This window comes from Camelus dromedarius, chromosome 6 (assembly GCF_036321535.1).
Source record: "Camelus dromedarius isolate mCamDro1 chromosome 6, mCamDro1.pat, whole genome shotgun sequence".
Lineage (NCBI taxonomy): Eukaryota > Metazoa > Chordata > Mammalia > Artiodactyla > Camelidae > Camelus > Camelus dromedarius.
Window position 1 is genome coordinate 34,988,438 of NC_087441.1, and position 25,545 is coordinate 35,013,982.

The following is a 25,545-nucleotide window of genomic DNA, read 5'->3' on the forward strand; positions in this document are numbered from 1 at the left end:
CCCTTGGGAGACCAGGAATAATCACTTGATTAACCCTCATTCTGTTTTCATGAGACCCACCTTTCTCTGAAGTCAAGGTGGAGACTAAGTGATAGGAGAGATTTTGAATCAAATCAAGAAGAAAAACAGCACACTCACCATTTACTTGGGCTCAAGCTGCCAGGGGCTTTTTGAAATCTCAGAGTTACAATTGAAGATAGTGCTTTTCACAGGGGTGGGTGGGAAATCAAAAGTCAGGTTTGAATCTGAGATTGTAGAGAATTGAGAACTGTTTTTCGTTTCATTTTAATGAATAAGACGTTTGTCCGTAGTATTAACTGAAATAAATGCGCAACCAAAAAGCTGAGAGTTACGTTTTATTCAGCGGACAATTCTGAGGACTCGAAGCCCTTCGAGCCCAGGATGACAGCCACTCAGATCGCTCTGAGGGACTGCTCCGAGGAGGTAGGGGAAGATCTAGGAGTCTTACAACAAAGACCAGGTAGTCAGAACATTAAAAGATTACTTGTTAACTGAAGAAAACCAGACATCTCAAGTTAAAGAATTGCAGTGCTTTTCTCTGTATGGTAGGAAGCAAACATTTGGGCTCATTGAATTCATTCCTTTGAGAAGCCTCTAGCTATCTAGGGCCAGTATCCTGTCCTTTCTTATTCTGAGTCCCCTCAGGGTGCACCATTGTGAGTGGATGCAGAGGCTGGGCTGCAGGCTTGTCTACAATGGGGGGTGGCGGCAGCCACTGATAACTTGATGGTTTCAGCATTCTTTGTTTACTGATATGATTCGCAGTATTTTTTGTTCACAGTAGCTATCTTAAATTTTAAAAAGAAGTAAAGAAATCCAGTCAACTCTGTTATACAGAAAAAAAGAATTTTTGTTGCCTGGAAGAAAAAGTTGTAGCTTTTGTATGCCTAAGAAGTGCAGTTTTAAAATGTATTAGAGCACCCTCTTTTGGTATTTAAGAGCATAGCGTGTCTGAAACAGAGATTAGCACACTTTCTATTATCATTTCCATTCTAAACTCAGAAAAACTGTGTTGTGTTTGAAATATTGTTCGTTGCTGTTGTTTTATTTTGTTTTTGCTACATTCCTGACCAACACAAGGAGCAGAATTAGTGAAACAAAACAAAACAAATTGGAAGACTTAGGAAACCTGATTAAATTTGACTGTCGTTAAATTACTAAGAAGTGTGATGCCAGCTCCCTCTAGTGTTGATTTTGAGTAATTCCCAAAAATGAAAATTAAAGGGGAAAATAATTTACCCGAAGGCCTACAGTCAATTTAGGTTAAATTTAAGCCAGAACTCAGAACCAAATCCTCATCTATTGACTCATCTCCTTCTGCTTTTTTTCCCTATTATTTTTCACAATATTGTAATATCAAAGAAAGGAAAGATTTAAAAAGCAAATCCCTTCCACTAATAGAAATCCAATTTAGGTGAAAATTTTATTATAAAACAGGAATTTTGAAAGTCTAATACGTCTAGAGCACCATGAGAGCCTTCAAAGAGCTGCCAAAGTCAATTCCATACACTCTAAGTTGGGGCAAGAATGTTTTTTTTTACCCCTAATTTTTAAACTCTGTAGCCTTTCCTGTCCCATAACCCTTCAGGGCTTCTCTGCCATCAATGCTGCCAAACGTCATTCAACCTCTGAACTTCCTACATATGGAACGAAGGAGGTCATTTCACTTACCCATGCGGCCCTACTTTTAAGATACTATAGTTAGTTCATGACAGATGATTTCTGTGCTTCCCACAGAATGTCCATGTGCCCCTTGCAGGACTGTGACCAGCCCCAGGACAAACATGAAGTGAGTCAGGCTTGGGCGTGGCACCCCTTTTCTTTTCAGTTCAACTTTATTCCCTTTGCCTCACTTCCCGTTACTACCTCCCACCCAAAACCCACCCAAAAGTCGTCTTCTCACCAATTTCCTCTTCCTTCAAGGTCTTGTAAGGTGATGGCAAATGAAATGGTAATTGTATTTGCCCAATAAGAATCTTTACTGGAATAGAACTAAAATGTGAATTAATGAAGTAGTGGACAAATTAATAAATGTCACGCAAAGAAATAAAGTTGCTTGTGCTAAGATATCAATGCTCTTCCGCCTATGTACAACTTTTCAGTTTTCCTAGGAATCCTGTGTGGAATTCCCAGGCAAGTTTTATAAGACTCGCGGATGAGATGTTCTGAGGCAGAGGGGCCATTTTGCGCAGTAAAGGCAGCGCATGTCCTGGCTCTGAGAGCCCTCAGATCACTGTTGCCATTTTCTTACTTGAGTGAATTCCCAGAAACACTCCCTGAATCCATTTTCTTCATCTGTAAAATGAGAAATGTTAACAACCATTTTGCGTGACTATCATTATGAAGCTTCAAAAGGATCTACTATGGTGCTTAGTAATCACCAAAGTATGGCTCTAATAATAGTTTTTCCTATTACTGTGTACTCAATGAAAAACCCACTCTAGGTTTTTAACAGGTGGCAACAATATGGTCCCGAGCCCTTTGTTTGAGCCAATGCTTCCATTTTAAATCACTGCAGTTGTTTGATGTTCTAAAAGACATCGTCAGTAACTCTGGAAAAACATGGAATGCATTCTGATCAATCAGTCCTAGTTTAGCTAAGAAGGTACTACTGCTCATGGAAAAAAAAGAGAGCAAAGGAATAGGAGGAAAATCTACTCTTGTAAATGACAGAGAAAGAATCAATAGACTTAGGACATTTACCCTTAAGTCTCCACCACCCTTTATGCTCATGCAATTAATAATGATCATAATAACAGTAAGTTATTGTTATGTATCAGGCACTTTCTTTAGCAATTTACCAGTATTCACTCATTTAATTCTTATCATAACTCACCATTTTACACAGTGAAGAAGTTGAAAGAGAGTAAAGTAACCAAAGTCATAAGCACAAATGGCAGAGCTGTAACTTGAACTTGAGGTGTCCGGTTCCACAGATGAGGCAACAGGCTAGTGTGCCTCAGTAATTCTTCCTCTTGTTCTCTCCCTTTCTCTCTCTCCAGCATCATCTGCTCAAGCCACCCGAGCTAGCAAAACTGAAAGCTAATGCAGAGTTTCCTTCTGCAAATAGGAAGCTTCCCCCATAGAAACTCATATTCTGAGAAGGTTCAAACCTTTCCAGCCCAGATCATAAAAAAGAAAAGAAAAGAAAAGAAAATCTCTGGGCATGTGACACAGAATGGTTTTTGTTCTTTCTCCTGTGTATAGAGTCAAGTTTCCAGATGGCCCCTTTATAGCTTTATCGTCCCCTTTTGTCCTGGTTTCTCTCACAGTATTAAGTAAGACTTTATAGCTATTGACTAAAGCAAATGGCTTATAAAAAGACAATAGCAAAAATGAGCATGGAAACTTTCTTTAATGAGCCCCAACTTGGGGCTTTGTTGAAAACGTCTACTTGCTATGACAAAATACTATAAATTCCCCAAAATAGCTTGACTTTTTTTTAGAAGTTGGTTGGCAAATTTAGTCTTTCAACTACAACTGACCTCTCATTCTTGTCTGGAATCCTTCTCAGAAAAAAATCCTTTTGTTGGCAAATATTCAACAAGCCTGACACCTTGTGTATTGTAAAATATTATATGTATAAAATGGGACATTTACTTGTGTATTGTGATGAAAAAGTGATTTAGAATATACAGGATAAAGAATATATGTCATTACTAGCAACAGTGGGGAGGGACATGGCTTCATTTCTGGTCTTCTAAATGAGAGGTAAGTATCATATAATACTGTGACCCAAAAGCTGTTACTTTTTTTTCTTCTACATTATAATGGAACATGTTACTCATTTAAATACTGACTCAAAATTCTGTTTTGTGTCAGTAACTGTCATAAAACCCTGGTGACGTGACTCATTGTTAAAAGAGTAACACTCATCACCTGTCAGCTGCTCATTAGCATGACTGAATAGGTACTAATGTGGTAATTAGTATGAACCGTCAATTTCCATCATAGTATCTTCTCCCAGCACTAAGATTGGGGATGTCTGTGAAATTCGAGGAAGGCAGAAGATGGCCATGCTAACAAATCCAGCTGCCCACCATCTCCACCACCAGAAAATAATGGCGAAAACATGTAGAATAAAAATGATGATGATGATAGCTAATATTTGTTGAATAATTACTCTTTGCCAGGCATTAGCCAAGTGTCTTAAATGTTCTATTGCATTAACCACTTCCATTCACTGTATAAAATATGTACTATTATTAGCACCATTCCAAGAGGATAAAACTTAGACCTCAAGATATGACATAAACTGCCCAAGATCACACAGCTGGTGAGTAGCAGGGCTAGAATTCAAACCCATGTCGTCTGAATCCAAAATCCATGTGCTTGACAGTTTAACTCTTCTCCAGGGTTTCTTGACCTCAGCATTATTGACACTCGTGGCCAGGTAATTCTTTGCTGTGAGGGTCAGCCCTGTAGGACTGAAGGACGCTTAGTGGTCTAGCAGCATCTCTGGCCTCGGCCCACTAGGTGTCAGTAGCACCTTCTCTCCCTGGTCCCGCCCCTAGTAGTGGCAGCCAGAAAGGTCCCCAGAGGGTACCAGATGTCCTCCAGGAGCCCAAATTCCCACTCCCCCCAAACTTGAAAACTCTAATTTAACCCATCTGTATACTGGTATAATACCATGTCATTAAATACCTTTCAGAAATCTAACTGAATTAAATGACTATAAGACATTTTATTGAATGTTAAATTAGTCCTGCACCTAAAATATTACTTTTGATTATTTTTTAAAGAAAAATTTACGTTTAAGAACTTAAAACACCCAGATTCTTTGGAAATCTACCCTTTTGGTTGTATATCAGATTTAAAGGTAAACTTCCCAAAGAAATGGTAAGCAAGTGATGTTTTATATTGCAAAGACTATTAACTTATGAACTTCTTTAAAATGTGTCACCATTTTTCACCTGGTATGCTTTAGGAGATAAAATGAAGGAGCCTTGTGTCAGTAAGTTTCTTTAATAGTGAAAGAGTTTATCTGATTACTGTATACAGACATGGCTTAAGTCAACAATCAAATAAAACAGAACTGCATGCATATATAGCTGAAAATAAAAATAATTTCATTAGTCAGATTTTCTTTAAAAATTCAGAATTCTATGATTTTCCTAAAAAGTCTAATAAATCAAAATTTACTAAAGCTTTGGTTTTGGTTTCATTCCTTTTAAAATATATAATTAAATATATATTAAAAGCAAGTATCTTGCTATCTCTACCTACACCATTCACTACATACTTAAGTGCCTATTATTATGTTAGCTAGTTTAGGAAAGATATAAAAATTAAGGTCTGCATTTCTGAGGAAATTATTTTAGAAACAAGTCATATACACAAAAGCCCTAAGAATAAGAAAAGATAATATAAAGCAACTAGTAAAATGTTTTGTGTAATTCACATTAAAGAAAAACATATGCACACACACACACCAAAGTTAAGGAAGATAGTGAGATTCATTTAATAGGCATATTCCACATAAACAATTTGTCACAAATGTTCCATTTTAAGAGTCCACATGAAAAATCACAGTACGCATAGACTAGAAGCAGAACACACCAGACAAAAAGTTCCTAGAGATGTTTGAGTTATCAAACTTTTTACTATTTTTCCAAATCTTTTTAGGGTTTGGGGGGAAAATTGGTGCATTTCAGCTAAAAACATCATTTTGTCTACATGTTCTTGACTATTCTATCATTCTTTCTCACCAAAAGCCATAGTTTTCTACAAATTCCATAAAGTTTTAAATTAATAGTGTGTGGTTTATATTTACCAAGAAATGGTTTACCCATTACCATAAAAATGGCATTAAAAATATATCTGGCTAAATAAATCCAAAAGAGAACAGTGGGTTTTGTTGGGTTTATAGACAATGATATATATTTAAGTAACCATACATTCTTAACCTTTCTCTTGGGGATAATTCGGAAGTAATCTGCCTTTTAATAACCTACATTAGACATCACAGTTGCAGTCCAAGTGAGTAGCGTCACAACAAAATTATCTAACACACACATGTTGCTTAGGGCTGCAACGTTACCATAGTTACTACCAGATCAAACGTCTCAGGAAAGCAGAGCCACTAAGTCTTTCAATGTGCAGAAATTCAGCACTTTGGATAGGTTATGAGCCTTCATTTTCCTTCATCTTTGGGCTTTTCCAATTGGTCTTGTGTTGTTTCTTCATCTTTCTTTTTCACATCTGAAAAATAAATAATTTTCACTCATATAGAGAATATGTTGAAATCTACTTTGTATTATATTGGAATAAAACAGTTGGTTTTTCCTTTATGCACCTTAGTCATTTTCTACTTGATTGGTACAAACTTTGAAAAGAGATATGGGTCCATTCTCCTAGTAACCTTTCCTACTCTCCAGGATTATGATGTGCTGGGCAGTCTTCTAAGGTATTATTACCATCTCCATTCATAGATGAGTCCACTGAAGCACAAATAGGCTAAGGGACTTGCCCAAGTCACCAGGTGGGGAAGTGACAGAGCCACAGTCTGGATTCAGGTTGATTGACCTTGCCCGCCCCCATCTCCCTATGTTGGATCACGCTCTGATTTTCCTCACACTCTGCCTCCTTAGGAGTTCATCTCACTTTCTGCTACATGGAGAAAAAAAAAAATCAAAACTATCAGATTTTCTTTCTGCCACCAAACCTCTAAAACCCTCTGAGGTCTGGTCTCCTACAGTGGAAGATGTGCTCCTCAGGACTGACTACATAAGTTGCTGGAGTCCAGTGCAAAGTGAAAGACGGCAAAAGTAGAACAAAACCAAGTGCAAGCCTCTTGTGAGCCCAGGGCCCCATGCAGCTGCCCGGTCAGCACACCCTTGGAGCTAGCCCTGGTGCTGCTCCTACCATCCAGCTCGAATTCCTTCCTAATCCAGGATCCTACCCATTTCTGCTTCAACAGCGCTCCCATAAGCATCCCCAGCCCCTCCGTTTCATCCGACTTTCCCTCTTTCTCCTGACTCCCTCACTTCCTTAAGTCACTTCCATCTTCAACAAACAAAGGCCTTCTTTTGACAGCAGTTTCTTCACGTACTGGCTTTTCTTTAATCCTTTCAAATGTATTATCTTTTGCTGTCATCTTTTTAAAATAAAACTATTAAGTCTCTACCACGTCCCCAAAATTGGTCCTACCAAAATCATCAATGTCATCTTTGAAAAGAAATCTGACAGACTCTATTCTGTTCTCCAACTTTCATTCACCAAATATTTATGAAACACATACTATGTACCAAGCAGTGGAAAAAAAGAAAAAAAAATACATTCTAGGTCTCAGAAAACTTTTCATGAGAATTTGGATAATAACTAAAATAAGTAAAAGGTGTGGCATGTGAGAAGTGCTACAGAGGAAATTAAAGAACAGGGATTGTCAAGAAGCCTTGGGGCTGGAGGTTTGCAACATGAGATAGGGTTGGCTGAGAACGCCTCACTGAGGAGGGACCATGTGAGTAAAGACCCAAGGAGGTGAGGGAGCTAGCTAGGTGGATGGACAGCAGGGAGATGAGCATTCTATGCAGAGAAATGGTCAAGGTCAAAGGCAACAATGTGTAGGAAGTGCAGAGGAAAAAAAAGAAGAATGGAAAATGGGGTCGGAGAAGTATCAAGTGACTAGGACTTTCAGGGGGAAAATGGTGGATTTTTGAACCAATTTTGAATGTAGAGCTGACAATATTCGGGTGTCTCTTAGGCATCTCAGATGAAATATGGAGGAAGCAGAAATCACTCCTCTAACCCTTAAAATCGCTTCTCCTCCAGGCTGGCCCTTCTTAGTATATGGCATCTCCACTGACCCTGTTGCTCCAGGAATTATCCTCCATTCAATCCATCAGCAAGTCCTACGGGTTCTGCCTATAAAACACATCCCAAATCCACCCACCTCTCTCCATCTTTCCTCCTATGCAAAGCCACTGTCTCTCACAGACTACTGCAACAGTCCGATGCATAAAAGTTAACAAAGCTGATTCCCCTTCTCTTAGGACAAGTCTCACTTGGGTTAATTTTCTAGCTTTGTTACCCCAGAAAGCAGATTAAGGTGGAATGTCAGCCTGGTTACTCAAGCTTACGGTAAAAATGAACCAAATGGTAAAACACACTTGTGCTGAGAGAAACTGTATATTAACTCTAAGTACCTGGTAGGAAACCACAGCACTGGGATTCCCTAAATGCAATGATTCTTGTAACTGAGCATGTCTCTTGCAGGGAAGCTAGGAAGCAGTCTCCAAGGACTTATTTCCAAGTGTTAGCCCCCATGGGATACAGGGCTTCTGACCCTCTGCCCACATTGATGCAAATCTTGTCTCCTTGCACCTGAGTTCTCAGTGAGTGGTGGGATGGGCGTGACATAGACACTGGTCCCCAGGACTGCTTATAAGGGTTGCTTCAAGGACTCCCATAGAAGAAGATTATGTAAATTATATTCTGTAAGAAGATTACGTAAGGGTAATGCCGCCCTTCTGGCCCACTGTGTTTTCAAACCTGTACACTTCTAAGCGAAGACTGGCACCAAATGTGATCTTATGAGTCTGAAAGCTTAACTTGGCCCCTAAAGATTTCCTAATGGGGACTGCACCTTCTAATCAACTGTATCTATCATTCCTCCTCTGCAATCCATTCTCCATGTAACAGACAGAGTGGGTATTTAAAACGTGAATGTCACTCCCCTGCTGAAAACCTTCACACTTAGAACAAAATTCTCTCTATTCATCCAGGTTTCTAAAGCCCTAAGAGATCTAGCCCTCGCTTCTCTCTCCAGCATCATCTTCTAACCATTCTCCCTCCTCCCTCTCACCCACTGGCCTCCAGCCACAGCAGCCGGAGTTTATGTTTCTTAACATGTCCACCTTGTGCCACTCTAAGAGCTTTTTACAAGCTGCTCCTTCTGCAAAGAAGGCTCTTTCCTCTGACTTTCCTGTGCCTGGACCATTGCGTTGTTATTTAAAACATACCACTGCCATTCAGATTTCAGTTAGGGCTTCCCTAATTTCTCAGTCTAAGTAGCCACCCAATCACTTTTCACCACAGCATCCTACTTTAATAGGATAGAACGTTTCACTGCTGACTTATGTATTTATTTGTTTATAATCTAACTCTCCTATTGGAATATAAGAAGCATAACAGCAAGCGTTTATGTCCGTCTTATTCACTGCTATATGGCTGGTTTTCAGAGCGGTGTCCAGCCCTTGGCCCTAAGTTGAGTGATGGATCAAGTGACTAGTCAGTGATGGAGGGATGTAATACAAGGCCCTCGTGACATTTCCACTTTCCTAAGCTGCCGCCCTCTGTCACCTCTTGTTGATCTGTTATAAGGCATTGCTGTCCTCCCTACCATGGCTATCAATTGGTAAGGGATAGATTAAGACAGATTATGAACTAGGAGGATTTCAGGCAGGTTAATTTCACTCAGGGTGCCAGATATCTTCCCACTTCAGAATATCAAAAATCAAAAACAAAAGAGGATGGATCTGAAGGAAATCTGCAGACTTTCCCCAGAACTTCTATTTTTAAATGGCCAAAATGTTGAAACAAAATGTCTGAGACAGACCCCAGCTTTTCGTTTTTTACTAGCAATTGAATACTCATTGTAAACACTTAATATTTGTACGAAGCTAATGAAAAAGAAGATAGGCCTTAAAGCTATTTATTTATAGCTTCATGAGTAAAATTATGTCCTTTTGTGTTTTCTTTAATATCTGGTGCTATATGTTGATTTACTTTGAAAATTTTGAGTCTTAGTTAATATTTTCGATTTTCTTTCAAAATTATTTAAAGGAAAATATAAAATTAGGAACAATATTCTTTCAGAAAATGGTTTCCCTAGTGAACAAAATAAAGTGAAGAAACTGCTAACTCTCTTACCATGTAGTTCTTTCTCCTTTGTTTGACTAAATAATGTCAATAAACACTAAGATTCTGTGTGTGTGTTTAGGGTACATCAACTTTAACTAGGCCTGTGACACTAAAAAGCGACTTATCTTCTCTACCTCTCCAGTGGAAGATGGCCCTTCAACGTCAGTATCATGCTCTGTTAATCATAATCATAGTAGAGTTTAACTTAAAAAGCCAAAAACATTACACAGATTTTCATTTCTCTTCTTTCTTTTCCTCCATCTTTTCATTCATCTAACAATTGTTCATGTGTTCGTGGAAACTGTTATATTACTTGTAGTGTCCCATATGAGACATGAAATGTCTCCTAGAAAAAGGTGAGGTAACCCCGGGACTCGCGGATCTGGCCTCAGTCCCTGGCCTACAAGGTGAGAAGAACTTCATAAAGATCAGACCAGGAACATCTGTGGTTTTACCAGGTAGAACATCCCCTCCTGAGGCAAAGAACTAAGAGCCCTCTTCCGGGGCTCAGGTGAACAGGGTAGATGTGCAGAAGCTTCCGGCTCACTCTTGCACCACTGCCACCAGGAATGAATTTCTACACACACACTGGAGTTCACTTTGAAGTCTAAAATGAGGCACAAGGCACAGGCTTGTTGGTAATGACTTGCAACTAAAGCTGTCTCTAAAGCACTTGAATGTTTTTAAGTGAAGGGACTCCTTTAACACTTTACTGTAAGTATTATATTTATTTTCGTAAGACTGAACTCTGGAAGCTTTTACGAATGATACGTAAGCAATGCAGTAAAAGACCGAAGATTTTCCTTCATTCGTTTGATAAATAAAATAAAGCTCTCCTTTATTCTTTACTTTTTTAAAGGAGGTATGAGGGATTGAACCCAGGACCTCATGCATGCTCAGCAGGTGCTCTACCACTGAGCTACACCCATGCTCCTCTCCTTTTTCCTTAATTCAACTTTTCCTCCTGGTTAAAGAATGATCACCCTTTATGCAAATACTTGTCTTAAAGGTCTCATCTTTAGTTTATAATAAACTTCTTCTTAGATATGAGAAATAGAAGGGGACAGGGAAGAAGATGCTTCCAGAGTGATTCGATGATGGACAACAGAAGGAAAATTACTTTATTTCTAAGAGCTTTTCAAAAAATTTTGTAAGCTTATTGAAGGAAGGGATTATTCACCTTTGTATTCCCAGTCACTAGCACAGTGCAAAACTTTACATATCCAATAAGTAAATGTTCAAGGGGGAGGGTACAGCTCAGTGGTAGAGTGCATGCTTAGCATGCACGAGGTCTTGGGTTCAATCCCCAGTACCTCCAAATAAATAAATACCTAATTACCTTCACCACCCCCAAAAAATAAAAATAAAATTTTAAATATTCACATTCCACATTTACACCAGGAGATAAAAAGATGAAAAGGTCCACTTTTCGAAAGACTGAAAAAATCTACTCAGCTTTAAATGAAAGCTGAGAAGTTTTAGTAAACAAGTTTAAAAAAAAGAGTGCTTTTAACTAGTTAGGAGGGATACTGTTCTAGGGGACAGGATTAAGAAGAGAGACATGCTGTTGACTTTAAGAGGATTTTGAGTGTTACCTTCCTTCACGGAGAGGGCCTCCAGTTTCAAGGGCAACTCCAAGGTTCCGCCGATGGCTGTTGACCCCTGGATGTCTGGTAGAGCATTCCGGCGGCCTGCCCTTGCTGATGATGCAAAGTTGTTGACCATGGGCTCCACATCCGTCATTTCTGATGACTCTGTCCTCATAGCAACATCTACAAACAGAATGTGTAGGTAAAGAAGAGGATGAGCCTCTTCCAAGGGGCAGGTTCACAATGGTGGTTAGGAGGCATGTCTAGACTAGCAACACAGAAGCCTTGAGAAGCTAATCATTGATCACACCTGCACTGTTGTCTGCCGTCAAGGTCCCGCAGTTTCTACTTGCACATTCGTACACTGGCTGAATGGAGCAGGAAGGCCTCAGCGTGAGCAGAGTGCTATAAATAACCCCGGAGCCCAGGGAGCTATCTGGATGCTACAGGGTGCAGCAATCTCTTGTCTTTTGTTCTGCTTTTCTATGGATGCATTAGCCAAACAAGGACTTGGAAGGAAACGCGAACTGACTTGTTTGGCCGCCCCCGTGGAGACTCTGCCTGCCAGCATTTGCTAGTGGTGCTTGTTCAGGCTGAAACCAATCACTGTAATTTGTAAGGACCAAACAAAATACACTCTGTTCCTACATTTTAAAAATAAGAAATTCAACTTTATCTCAAAGGCTTTTTTTCCCCAGCGGCAGCCGCGTATTTCTATTGGCTCTGGTCTCAGACCTAATTCTCAATCGCCTCCAGTTCACGTTTGGGAGAACAGGACCTCGGTTACCTTTTGCTGCCTTCAAATGGACATGGTGATTACTAGTACTTTCCTAAGCATCTGCCTGGCGATTGTCTCTCTCTAGGGAAGAGACCATTCACTAGACAGGGAGGGAGGCAGCGATACTGCTTATTCTAAAACTCACCCTCTATTTCCTACAACGTTTTCTAATGAATCTTTCCTAAGAAGTCAACACTGAATAGTATCTCAAAAGCAGCAGCTGCAGCTGCAGCAAACATTTTTTTGGAGAACCTATTAACTGCTAGGCTGTCAGCTGGGCCTCGAGAGTACAAAGGAATGAAGTATTCTCCATTTTTAGGCGACGTGCACTCTCCAACGGGAGAAAAAGGGTATGGAATAGATAACTCCATAACATAGAATGTGTTGAATATCAATACTCAACTGTGGCACTTGAGGGCAGACATATGCGATCCTTGGCCTACACAAACCAAACCAAACTTTTCAGTGTAGTTGGAAGGGAGCCCTTCCCCATCAGTTAACTTCAATTCAGGAAGTGCTAAAAATGAAGTGGAACCGGCACAAAATATGATACACTTCGTATTAGGAACATAACTTCCTTGGTCCGTACCACCCAGGAAATGCACATTGAGCTCAGTGTGGGCCTCAGGAGTCCAGAGATATTCTAGCCTACTTCCCCAGCTGTCTCATCTTTTCAGGAATCATGGAAAATTTGAAAACAATGCTAGATTTTCAGGCATAATTTTAGGTTTCTAACTACTGAGTATTTCCCAACTGTCTGGCATCGGTAGAATAAAGTGAAGAGCACTAGAGTATTAGTCAAAAAGAAATCAACCCATCATAGGCTTGCAAGGTGATATTGGTTAATCCACTTACTTTCTTTGAATCACAGTTCCTGTCCTATTATATAAATTATACCCATTATATAAATGGGTATAAAAATTAGCCTGAGTGGTTCATAAGATACTCGTGAAGAATAAAGGAGATAAAGGACATGGAAACTCTTTGTAACTATAAAACCATATGTTTGATTATTGTCATCACTGTTCATTTCTAAGTTTTATTCACTCTACCACCTCTGATGTATCCCCTTTAATTCTAACGAGAAACGTCTCCCTATTGGAAGACCTCTTGAGTTTTCTAAAATGGAAGCCAGAATGTATTCAATACTGCATGAACATTTTCACATCTATTATATCAGTTAAAACTTCTAATAATCCTATGAGGTAGTGAGGAATAACCCTCACTTGCTGATGTGGAAACTGGGACTTAGAAATATTAAGTGACTTAAGTTGCTAACCAAGCACACAAGGATGCAAACCCAGTTTCAGTTCATTCTGAAAGCAAGATGACATGGATTACCACAAAATTATCTTTCTAAATCTCAGTGATATGAATAAACAACCACATAACAGCTACTTTAGATTCAGTTCTTCAGACTTTTTAAACAGAAAAAATTATATACAGTTGACCCTTGAACAACACGGTTTGAACTACATGAGTCCACTTATAGGTGGATGTTTTTCAATTAATATGTACTACAGTGCTACACCATCCACAGTTGGTTGCATCCAGGGGTGGAGAACTGCAGATACGGAAGGGCAACTATAAAGTCATATGCAGATTTTCAGCTGTATGGGGGTTGGCGCCCCTAACCTCTATGTTGTTTAAGGGTCAACTCTATATACGTATATGTTTGTGAAAGAGAGAGTCCCTGTCTTTTCATAGGTATTCCTCTCTGGCTTGAATGTCTGGTTCAATGATACATAAATTTCTAGTAGAGATCTCTTCTCTACAGCTTGTGAGAAGTACCTAACACCAGTTTGGAAACAGACCCCATTTGCAAGCTCCTTCTCTGTCCTCAGTCACTTAACATCACATCAGAAGCCATGGCCATGATCAAGTGTTTATTTCTGTGAAGCATCTTCCTGTGGAACTGCAAATAACTATGCTAAGCTTGGAGGAGAAGCTCCATGAATACTTTAATTATTACTAGCCTCACAGTCCAAAATCTTAAAATTGAAGATAACAATAGATATAAAAATATTAAGATACACTATTTTAAATACTTCAATGCTATATATTTTATGTTTCACAGGATGGGCTATGTCTAAGGAATACTGAATTAGAGTTTTCATGTTGAAATAGGACTTCCAAAAGATGGTCTCAAGAATTGGCCATCAACATGAAGAAGAAATTCTGGGCTCTGAGTTTAAGATTTCTTTGCTGCTGGCTGCCATTTGCAAGTTTTTGCTTTTACCTTTATATTAGTATTTCAGGCATAGGCTTTCTAAATTAATCCTTTTTTGTTAATTGGTCTTAGAAAACAAGATCATCACAAAACTATGTAAAAGTCTGCCAACTTTTAACTACCATTTTAAGATCAAAAACAGAACTGGCTATGTAGAGAGGCCAAGCAGGTTGCTTTACTCTGGAGCTTTACTTGGTCCTTTTTCAAATTTTCACTGGACACCACCTTATTTACAGGGCCTGCCACTGATGCTGAGTGACCAGGAAGGTTACAAGGTGGATAGTTTTCCCAGCTCAGCCCCACAGGGCTGTGGGAACAGGGCGCTTTCTACAGAGAAAAGTCATCTGATCTTCCTGACAGAGTATCTCGATGACTTAAGACATCACTGGCAAGAGCCTCTGAATGCACAGGGTGATTCTTAACTGGGCATCTTTAATTTCCTGGTAAGGAAGTTTATTGCAGCACTGGAAATAATCTGAAAGTCCATGAGGAAAAGAAGACTGAATAAACCACACATATTATATTATGGAATATTATGTGGCTATTAAAAATAATATGTTAGATACAGTTAGATCTACTTATGGAGATATGTCCATGACACACTGAAATACAGCAAGTTGAAAAAGTAAATTTACAGCATGGAGGAAAAGGGGGAAAAAGTAATGAATACAATGTAATCTCAACTTTGTAAAAAGAATAAAAAATTTAGTTAAGAATTTAAGAGAGAACAAGGAGAATATTAACCACTTTTGTATTTCCTTACATATTTTAACTTGTAATCATGGGCACATATGACTTTTGTAATTTAAAGGACTTGAAACACATTCACCTAGCAAAGTTATGAATACACAGGTATCCTAATGCAGAAAGGCTCTAAAAGTAATATCATGACAATTTTACCCAAAATAGCATATCTTTAAGAGAAAGTCCCCATCCCCTAATCAGCCATCTTACTTGTCTGTTGTTATTATTCTATGCAACATTGGCTGTGTATGCAATCTAAACATGTATATAAAGTATGTATGTATATATATAATACAGAGAGAACTACTCTCTTCAATGTTTTGTAACATTTAAAAATATATAACCCATAGACATATAAAATAGATAAACAACAAGATCATACTGTATAGCACAGGGAACTATATTCAATATCTTGTAATAACCTATATTGAAAAAGAATATAAAAGGAATATATATATGTATAACTGAATTGCTATGCTATACACTAGAAACTAACACAACATTGTAAACCAACTATACTTTAATGAAAGAAAGAAAAAAGAACGAAATGGGTCAAACTGTACAAATTAAGGTCAAAACCAAAGAAAAAATAAAATCTCAAATCTGATTACAAGCTAAATGAAATATCAAGAATATATATTAAAGGTCCAGACTCATGTTTAATTTCAAGCCCTCTAAATTTGTAAGGCATTCATAGAAGCGCCCTGATGAGAAGTCATCAACCTGACAGAAAAAAATACGAACTAGATCCTATAAATGGTTTTCAACTGCGCTGCCACTATTCTGTACTTGGGATAAGAGGAAAGAACTGACTGTATTTACAGTTCTGACAAATAACTAATTGTGCTCAACTGTTTTATTGACATAGAAATGCCCTTGTGGAGGTGAAATAAGTAAAGTCTGTGTATATAATTCATTAGTTAAAGAAAATAATAAATATAAAAATACTAATATATAGAAAGATAAAGAAACACTACTAAGAAAAACATAAAAGAGATTAACTTCCACATTCTTTTAATTTTCTGAGCTTAAAAAGCTAATTGTGTATATGTTTGCTAACCAAGGCAGCTGACTCACGAGCAACTCTTCCTCTTTTTCTTTTACAGAATTAGCAGTGGAATCTGGAGTTCTGCTTCGTCAACTGTGGCAGCTTACAGGAGCTGAAACTGTTTGGACATTTGGAGATTCTGCAAAAGTCCTTGCATGCTCACAGCAAGATAATGCGATTTTAATTGCCTGGGACACACTTTCAGCTGTACCGTAAATATACAATTTTAGGATGCCTTAACAAAAAGATCATTACACATTCACATACACACACATGCCCGGATCTTTGCAGTCTCCAAAATATTGAAGGTGCAACACCAGCACAGCTGAAGAGGACAAAGATGTTCAAGCTAAACAGAGCACTGGAGGAATACGTATAAAAAGAAACCACTAGTCACCTCCCAGTGGACTCAAAATTGCCCCCTGAGAAAACAGTCTGCTAGTATGTTAGAAGCATAATTATAAACAAATAGAAATTTTTACAACCATTCTTTTCTCAAGCTTTTTAGTTTGAAGCCAAGACCACAAGAAGTTGGATATCCTTTTTCTAATTTCTGGATCCACATCAGTCACCCCATCACCCACAAGGAAACCACTGCTCATTCTGCATGTAGGACTTAAACTCCTTACTGGCTAAGTCAGTTCTCTGGGAAGATAAGTCAAGATACCTGAAAAAAAATGCTTAAAATAAACAAACAAAAGAAGAACATGTATTTTGGAAAGTTAGTACTTTCTGGCCAAAAGACAGAGAAGAAGGAGAGAGACATACACTGGTCTCAGCTGCTAACCAAAAGCCTCAACTGTTTCTCTCTAGCTTTCAATATCTAATACCTTATGCTAGATTTCTTTAGTTCTCTGCCTCCAGATCATAATTTGGTTTGATTTTCTGTTTGGGAACATACAAACCTCTTCCAAACAAGGTGAAAGAACTTTAACAGTTGCCTCTTAATGTGGACCAAAAAAAATAGATAATTATGTGTTCATCTAGTCAACATTTATCAGGCTTCTCTTAAATTATTAAGTGCCAGGACCTGTGCTAGGCTCACAAGCTAAAAGAGGAACCCATAGTCTAGTGAGATCAAACACATTCTGCTCTTTTCAGTTACCTTCTTGATCTTAAATCCTATTCTTCGGAAATAAAGTAAAAGCATTCATCTCTGAAGCAGAAATCCTTTTAACACATTTCCTCTTCAACTAAGTATCAAGAACATTTTAGGCTAAACAGAGCTTACATGGAATGTATACCTGTATAAAAAGTATTTTTTTAAACTTAAAGACCTTCCCTTTCTTAAAAATTCCTCCATATACAGTGTTTCTGTGCTTCAAATATAAGCCAAAGGGAATTCTACCTTATGTCACACATTTTGTTTCATCCATAGGTTCTTGCTTGATACTGATATAAACAGACCCTTCAGCATATACTGGTGGGTACATGGAAGCTATTTTTATCACAGAGAATTGCTGACAGCTTAAATTTATAAAATTCAAAGTCAAACTCATTTTCCCATATCTTCCAGGTAAAGTAATAAATAAATCAGAGTACCTTTCCAGCACAATGACATTTGCTCTACTAAGATAGGGTCACTTAGAATAATAATATGGATTGACTTGGATACAAATAAAAAAGATTAACTGCAACAAACCTTGGAACTCCCTTCAGTGAGTCACAGTTACCATGGGCTTTGCTAAAATAAGTAAGGACTCTCCGTGCCTCAACTGGGAAGGCAGCCTGGGCAGGTTGCGTGGCAGACTGCTCCCGCACGTGCACAGAGGGAGTGGTTAATTACAAAAAGGAAAAGGGAACGGGGCTTTATAGGGAAAACAGCAACTGAGTAGGGTCCCATAGAATGAGTAAGCAAATTCCAGTGACAGGCTGCTCTCAGACCATCCACTTCTCATCTTGGCCCTTTCCAACCACTCTTGGACGCAAAGTGTTCCTAGATTTCAAAAGCAGCACAAAGACTCTCCAAGCTCACAGAAGCCCAAACTTCTGCACGAGTGGGAAAATAATACAATTTTGAGCTTCCTATGATCTGCCTGCACTGTCTCAGAGTGAACACGGGCTGAGAAGTTGGTTCCCCTTTTAGTGAGGTGGTGGTTTTTAAATGTCAAGTGAGTTTTGATGACATCAATAGGAAGACAAGAAAGGGAAGTTAACTCTGACCAATTAGTCACAGCAGAGGTGGCTGTGTATCTCTCTGCCTGGTATGCGGACTGGAATATAGTTGCCTAATAAATTTAACAAAAGAAATGTTGAAGTAATAGCTGGTACCTATATAGTCAGTGAAGGTACTTTTAATGATTAATATTCTTAATAAAAAATGAAAGTTCAATTATTAAATATTAAAATGAAATGTGTTACATTAACATTGAAATAGCTTTGCAGGCAGGTTGTGGACTATGACAAATGCAACGCCTTGCCGGTGTGAGTAACACTGATTGTCATATGCAGAGCAGTAGTTAATGCAAAAACTCACATAGAACCACCCTCATCCAGGTAGCCCTCTCTGGAAAAGACCCATAAACATTAAATTGCCAGCAGCCTTGCAGGACCACTTGATCCTGTCTGAAACAGGATCCTGTCTGAAAGACATTCGTTCCACACCAAAAGGTCCTTAATTTTCAGTCATGTCCAAAGCCATTCAGCATGGACCAAATATGCTCATAGACGTTTTGTACAGGACTAAATTTCAAGGACCTTTTGGCGTGGACCAGATGTCTTATGGAATTCTGGACAGGACCCAATGTCTGCTAGCCATAAACAGACTTACCAACACACAGTTCATCAGCTTTCTCTTGTACAAATATGCAATCCTCTAATAATTTAAATAGATCAGATCCTATAGTTTTAACTTATTCGACTAATTCTCCTTTACCATTTTCTTTCCCAACAAGAGGAAAAATAAAGCCCTTTATCTTCTGGGCTTATTTTCTCTGCCTATGATTATTATCGAGAATGAAACATCTATAACAAAAAATAGTCCTGTAATTACTCTTCCAATTTAAAGGTAATGTAAAGCAATAACTTAAGCATGGACACTTTAAATTGCATGCTTTTATTTCAGAAAACTTTCATAACATATAAGCTTATCTGCCTTCAAGAGGAAAAATGCAGTGTGATATAAAACAATAGATCTCTTTTCACAAACAAACAAAAATTTATACATGTAAATGTGTGCCATATCCATCAAATCAATTACTTTAGGAAACTACGTAATTATTCCACCTCTTAAAAACTTTTGTGACTTCATCAGTGCAACTCATTTTATATTCATATAAAATAGAATGATAAAATAATATACTTAAAATACATTCTATTTTACAGTTTTTAGTTACAAACTATATGTCCCATTTGTTCACTCGTTTCTTTGATTACACTCAGAATAAATTCAGGTTCTTTTCAAAGCCTCCTTAAGTAATTTAGATTTGTGTAAATTCAGAAGGAAACTATTTCAAATGAAGATTTCAAAGCAGAATTTGGAGCAGTGACAACATTACTGAACTACATTAATACACCCTTGGGATGAGTGACCTTAAATCGATCCTCATGTCTGTTAAGCTGTCCACGTGGAGCATAGGAAAGTTTGATCACCGAAAAGTGAACATTCCTGTTGTTTAATCCTGCATTGTCTTCTAATAGACTTGGGACTTCCAGCAAGACATTTAACGTCTTAGTTAATTAAGTTTCTACGTTTATCAGAAGTAGGATTAATACTATCTCTTCTACTACCTTAGAACCAAACTAATGAATATAAATATGTTTGGTTAACAACTACACAAATCAAATTTGTTCAGATATCAGTCATATTAATTTATAGGCACTGTAATAGATTTTCATTATGAACGTCAATTATCCTGTTAAACTATGGTGTTGATGTGACGCTAGAGACAGCCTCTACTGTTGTGAGCTATAAAGATAGAAAGAGATTAACACTGAGACATTGCCAGAAACTTGGTGTTTTAAAAAAGAGCATTTAAAAATACTTTTTTACAATCTCCCACCCACTTCCCCATGGCCCACCCTGGCCACACACATCATGTTATTATATCTTAAAAATATAACTTTTCCAGGCCAAGATAATTCTAAGTTTTTAATAAAAATTAAAAAAAAAAAAGAAAAACCTCTAGAAAGCTAACATTTCATGGTGTATACAACTATGTAAAATACACATAGTTAAACGCCAAATGCAATGGCAAAAGTAAGGGACAGGGCTAAGAACTGAAATCTTTCACAAACCCTTCCTTAGTTAAATTGAATAAATAAAGTTAATAAATAGGTAAGATGCTTTTATCAGTGCACACAACTTTAAAAGTTCCAGCAATGTCTTTTTCTTCTATTTCACCAATTTAAAGAAAAATTCTTTGGGATGTCTCAGAGCCTTTTTGAATGAATTTAATTTTCATCTTTTGTCTTCCAGTTGGGAAAAGGAGGAAATGATTGAGACTTTTCAAGCTCTGAATTGTTTTCTAAGCTCTCTTCATTATTTTATTTTTCTTTGCAGGAGAAGAAATCATTGTAGAGTTTCATCAAGCATAAAATTCAATCAAAATCATAGTGGCCAAAATTTTAAAGTTGTTTTGAGGATTTTTTGGTTTATATAGACAAAAGAAATTTCTAAACAGCAAATGACTTCAGAAAGCAAATGACTTTCAGAAAGAAAAATCATATCATTGAAATATTTGTGTTCATCAAATTATGTATTTGGTATTAAGTTATAATTAAGTTGATATAAGTAAAATTATTCATACGGATGCATTTAACTTTTACAAAAAATTTATAAAAATAAAAAATTCTATTCCTATATTTATTTAATATTATATCAGAAAAAATATGACCTCATGAAAAATGTATCTAAAATATATTCAACAAACACAGCAAATTTAAACAGTTCAAAAATCTATATATAACATATATGTATAATAATAATTTTAAATATATATGCACAGAAAAACATGGGAAGGGAAATACACCAAAATTTTAACAGTAATTCTTTCTTGGTAGTGTTATTATAAATGATTTCTATCGTTTTCTTTGAACTTTATTGTTTTCCAAACACTCTATAATGAAGATTTTTGTAATATGAAAAATGGCAAAAATATATGTTGAGCACACACTGTTTTAAAGCACTTTAGTGAAAATAAGCTCATGTGGTTCTGTGCTGTGGGGCAGTCATTACTGTCTTCATTATAAAGGTGAGGAAACTGACAATCATAGAAATAAAAGGGTTTGGTATAAGCAACCCAGCGAGCAAGTGACACAGGCAAGTCCAGAACCATTTTATCTAATACCTCACTCCTTGCTCCTTCTATTACACCTCACCAAATATTTGTTGAACAAAGACTGTATTCATTCAATCAACTATTACTAAGCATCCACCATATCCTTCCGTCAGTGCAGAATTCTGGGTAAACAGTTCCAAATAAGACTAAAAATACCGTGATAGACAGTGGGGATACACAAAAGAAGCATGATACATGGCATTCACCCCAAAAAATATTTGTGACCTAATGTGCAAATGAAATATATGCATATCAAAGAAATGTAAAAATAGAAGTCAGTACATTAAATAAACGGTATAAATGAAAAATACTATAAAAATGTAGAAATGCTATGGAATTTGGGGGCAATGAAGAGAGACTCCACAGAAGCTGCAGGACACATATCAGGCCTTAATATTTGAGAGAGAATCACAGGAAGAAAATGAAAAGCTTACCAAGCCAAAGAAATATCTTTAGCTACATCATGAAGATAGGACTGCAGAAGGCAAGTTACAAATAAAGGAAAAGGAAACATCTCGCTATAATAGAGTATTATGCCATATAGAGTTGGAAAAATAAGTTGGACCACGGTCATAACTAGAACCCAGTGAAAATGAATGCCATTATGGAGGAGATTGTATTTCTTCCTGTGAGCCCTGGGAAATCACGAGAATTTCTAAGTCACGTAACCAAGGTTTGTATAAGATGCATTGTCTGAAAATTGACACTGATGTGAAAGAGAACTGCTAGAAGTCTATCAAAAAGGGAAGTTTTGTAAGTAAATCCACTGTAATAAGAGTGATAAGCTGTTTACAAAAAGTCTCTGTAAATGCAACAGACCAAAAATAGTTTCTTTTTTAAAAAAGAAAAAAGGTAGGATACTGTTGTATCTGAAGATTCATTAATAAAGTATGATAATTTATATCAGATACGAAAATTAATTAAGATAGTGTGGTATTCTTCAAGGATAGACAAGTAGAAAAACAGAATAAAACAGAGATTCCAGAAATAGACACATATATACATATGGTCTGTTGATTTGTGTAAAAGGGTGTGGCTACTTATGTGGCCACTTGCTTTACTATTGCTGGTGGCCTTGGAGGATCACAGAGAGGAAACACTAGAAAATTAAATATTAATGGGAAGATTGTCAATCATGGAAAAAATGGTTCTTACAATAATATACGACTATATTTGAATACAATAAAATTCTAGGATTATTAAACAAATAGCTTCAAGTTAGAGTCTTCCCATGAGTTTTGTATTTAAATATTTTCATACAAGTTGAAAGAACAAAGTATAACCTCCACTTGATTTCAATAATTGTTAACAGTTTGCTATATTTAATCTCTGTTTGTAAACACACACACACACACACAATTTTTGTTCAACCATTTGAAAGCAGGTTGCTGATAACATGACACTTTCACATCTAAATATTTCAGCGTATTTAACGTATCTCTTAAGAATTACATTCTTCTATATATCCATAGTACCATTATATTTCCACAATCTTTTTTATAACTTGCAATTGTGAGATAAGGAGATTTCCCCTTTATGCTAGATATAAGCCAGACTTTAGGAATTTTTGCAGGGGGAACTATTGGTTTTTGTTTTCCTGAAAAAATCTACTTTATCTCTTGCAAGGTATACTACTCTAGGCTGAAGTTACCTTCTACAAGCACTTCACAATACTATCCTACTTTATGCCATTTTTGCTGGTTGTGATGGTTAATTTTACATGTCAACTTGACTGGGCCACAGGGCACCCAGATATCTGCTTAAACATTATTCTGGGTGTGTCTATGAGAGTGTTTCTAGATGAGATTAACATTTGAATCAATAGACTAAGTGAAGCAGATCTCCCGCCCCAGATGTAAGCTAATCCTTTGAAGCCCTGCCTAGGATAAAAGGCTATGAGAGAATATACTCTCTCTGCCTGACCCTCCCATTGAGACATCCAGACATCCATCGTCTTCCCCCACCTGCAGTCTCAGACTTGGAACTTGGAACTTAGACTATCAGCTCTCCCGCTTCTCAGGACTTCAGACGTGGGATAGAACTAGACCATCAGCTAGCTCCTGGGTCTCCAGCTTGCTGACTGCAGGTCTTGGGGTTTCTGTCTCTCTCTCTCTCTTGATCTCTATTATCTGTGTCTGATCTGCTGCATAAGCTATACATCAAATTTCAATTTCTAATTATCATAGTTTTTATTTCCTAGACAACCTGGCTCATTTTTAAGTCTGCTTCATTATATCACAGTATCTTATTCCTTAATCACACACAATTTAAATATACTCATTAATTCTTTTCAAATATACTAACCCTATTTTTTATTAACATTTTTTATTGAGTTATAGTCATTTTACAATGTTGTGTCAAATTCCAGTGTACAGCACAATTTTTGTTATACATGAACATACATATATTCATTGTCACATTTTTTTTCGCTGTGAGCTACCACAAGATCTTGTATATATTTCCCTGTGCTATACAGTATAATCTTGTTTACCTATTCTACATATGCCTGTCAGTATCTACAAATTTCGAACTCCCAGTCTACCCCTTCCCACCCCCCAAGCCTATTTTTTAAAATGCTGTATAAGTAATTCCAATATCTGAAGTCCCTACAGTTTGATCCTGTTGTTTATTATTTATGTAGAACCTCTCCCATGGCGGCTTATTTCCTTGCATGCTTTATGATTTTTGATTGTGAGTTCACTTTTTTTTTTTTCTAAGTATTTTCCTTAAAATTACCTGAGACCTGAGTTAAAGTATTTTCCTCATGGGCTCTGAATTTGCCTCTACTAGAGGGGGCACTATCACATTGGTTAGCTTTAAATTCTTAGCGTGGAATTTTTCTGAAAACAGTTGCAACCTGCAAGAGGTTCCACTTTTGGTAATAAAATGACCAGGAGAGCCCTTTTCACGTTTTACATTCAAGGCAAGGCCAAGCCTGGCAAGTATCCTTACTGTCTTCCTTTGAAGGTTAGGGTTTTGTCACATTACCTGTGACTGAGCACGTCACGCTTCAGCAGACCAAACCTTATGCAGGGGACCCAATCTGATTTCCTGACCTGAGTGGGTCCAAAGTTTCTTTCCTTGTCCCCAGAACCCAGCTCTTGAAAGCAGAAGTCGTGAGTCTCTAGGGAACCCAGGGAAGCCTCTGGGTACAGCACTCACCTGCCCCTAGATTTGTGGTTTCTCCTTGTTCTGGGTTTATGAAGTATTCTCCTACTTATTTGGCAATATGAACACTCATTTAAAAAGAGTTTTGAAAATATTTTATCTTACACTTCAGGATGTTGTGTACTAAGGTTTTTTAAGAGCATTAAGTCTCCCATAGTATCAGAAAAGAAAGTTCTGGCTAAGTGTCAATCTTCTCTTTTCCGAGTAATAGCAAGATATTCATTTCATTCAGTCACAAAGAAACAGATGTGCAATAATGTACCTGCATTATTCCTGAACATAACTTATTTTAACCCACAGATCCCTATTTTTCCTTCATAGCAGAAAATAGTCTTGTGATTCAAAGTAAAATTATTCACTTCCACATTAAAATTATTCTCTGGTGTAAATTTCTAACCAATTCACAATCATCCACAGGGTTCATTTCTCCATGAGGTGTAAGGCCTAAAACTAAGGCTCCGTATTACATGCTGCCCTGACAGCTAGTAACACTGTGAGGGCTGCAAGTGGCCCCATCATGGGTTTCCCTCCCAACTCCGCTCCTGTGGGTAAGGGACACTGGCCCAACAACCCTCCTTTTCAAGGGGACAAGGCCCAGTTCCTGCTTACCCCTGAGTGGTAGTTTGTAGTTCCGTATCAGTCTGTGGAATTATTCAAACAAGTCCACCACATCCTCTTGTGAGAACCAGGAGGCACCACGCCCTCTCATTACTACAATGTCTGCCTTCCCCCGTCCTTGGTTGTTGACTCTGTTCCTGAGTACAGTTCCCACGAGGCTCTGCCTGGCCTACAGTGTCCTTCTTCCTGGGCTGTGCATATATGTGACT

General features: G+C 37.6%; 1 protein-coding gene across 6 annotated transcripts in view; it reads right to left on the bottom strand.

Annotated features, from left to right (window-relative positions):
- Window positions 1-4,967: 4,967 nt before the first annotated feature.
- PKIB (cAMP-dependent protein kinase inhibitor beta) overlaps window positions 4,968-25,545 on the bottom strand; it is a 98,613-nt gene continuing 78,035 nt past the window's right edge. For 5 of the 6 annotated variants that reach the window (XM_031456236.2, XM_031456237.2, XM_031456235.2 and 2 more), the window contains 2 exons: window positions 11,478-11,654; window positions 4,968-6,222 (listed from right to left, as the gene is read on the bottom strand). In XM_031456236.2, coding sequence (XP_031312096.1) covers window positions 6,155-6,222; window positions 11,478-11,646 — 237 coding nt within the window. In that variant the 5' untranslated portion in view covers window positions 11,647-11,654 and the 3' untranslated portion in view covers window positions 4,968-6,154. Of the gene's footprint in view, window positions 6,223-11,477; window positions 11,655-11,781; window positions 11,867-25,545 lie in introns of those variants that run through there. The other variant, XM_010979176.3, reaches the window with a different exon arrangement.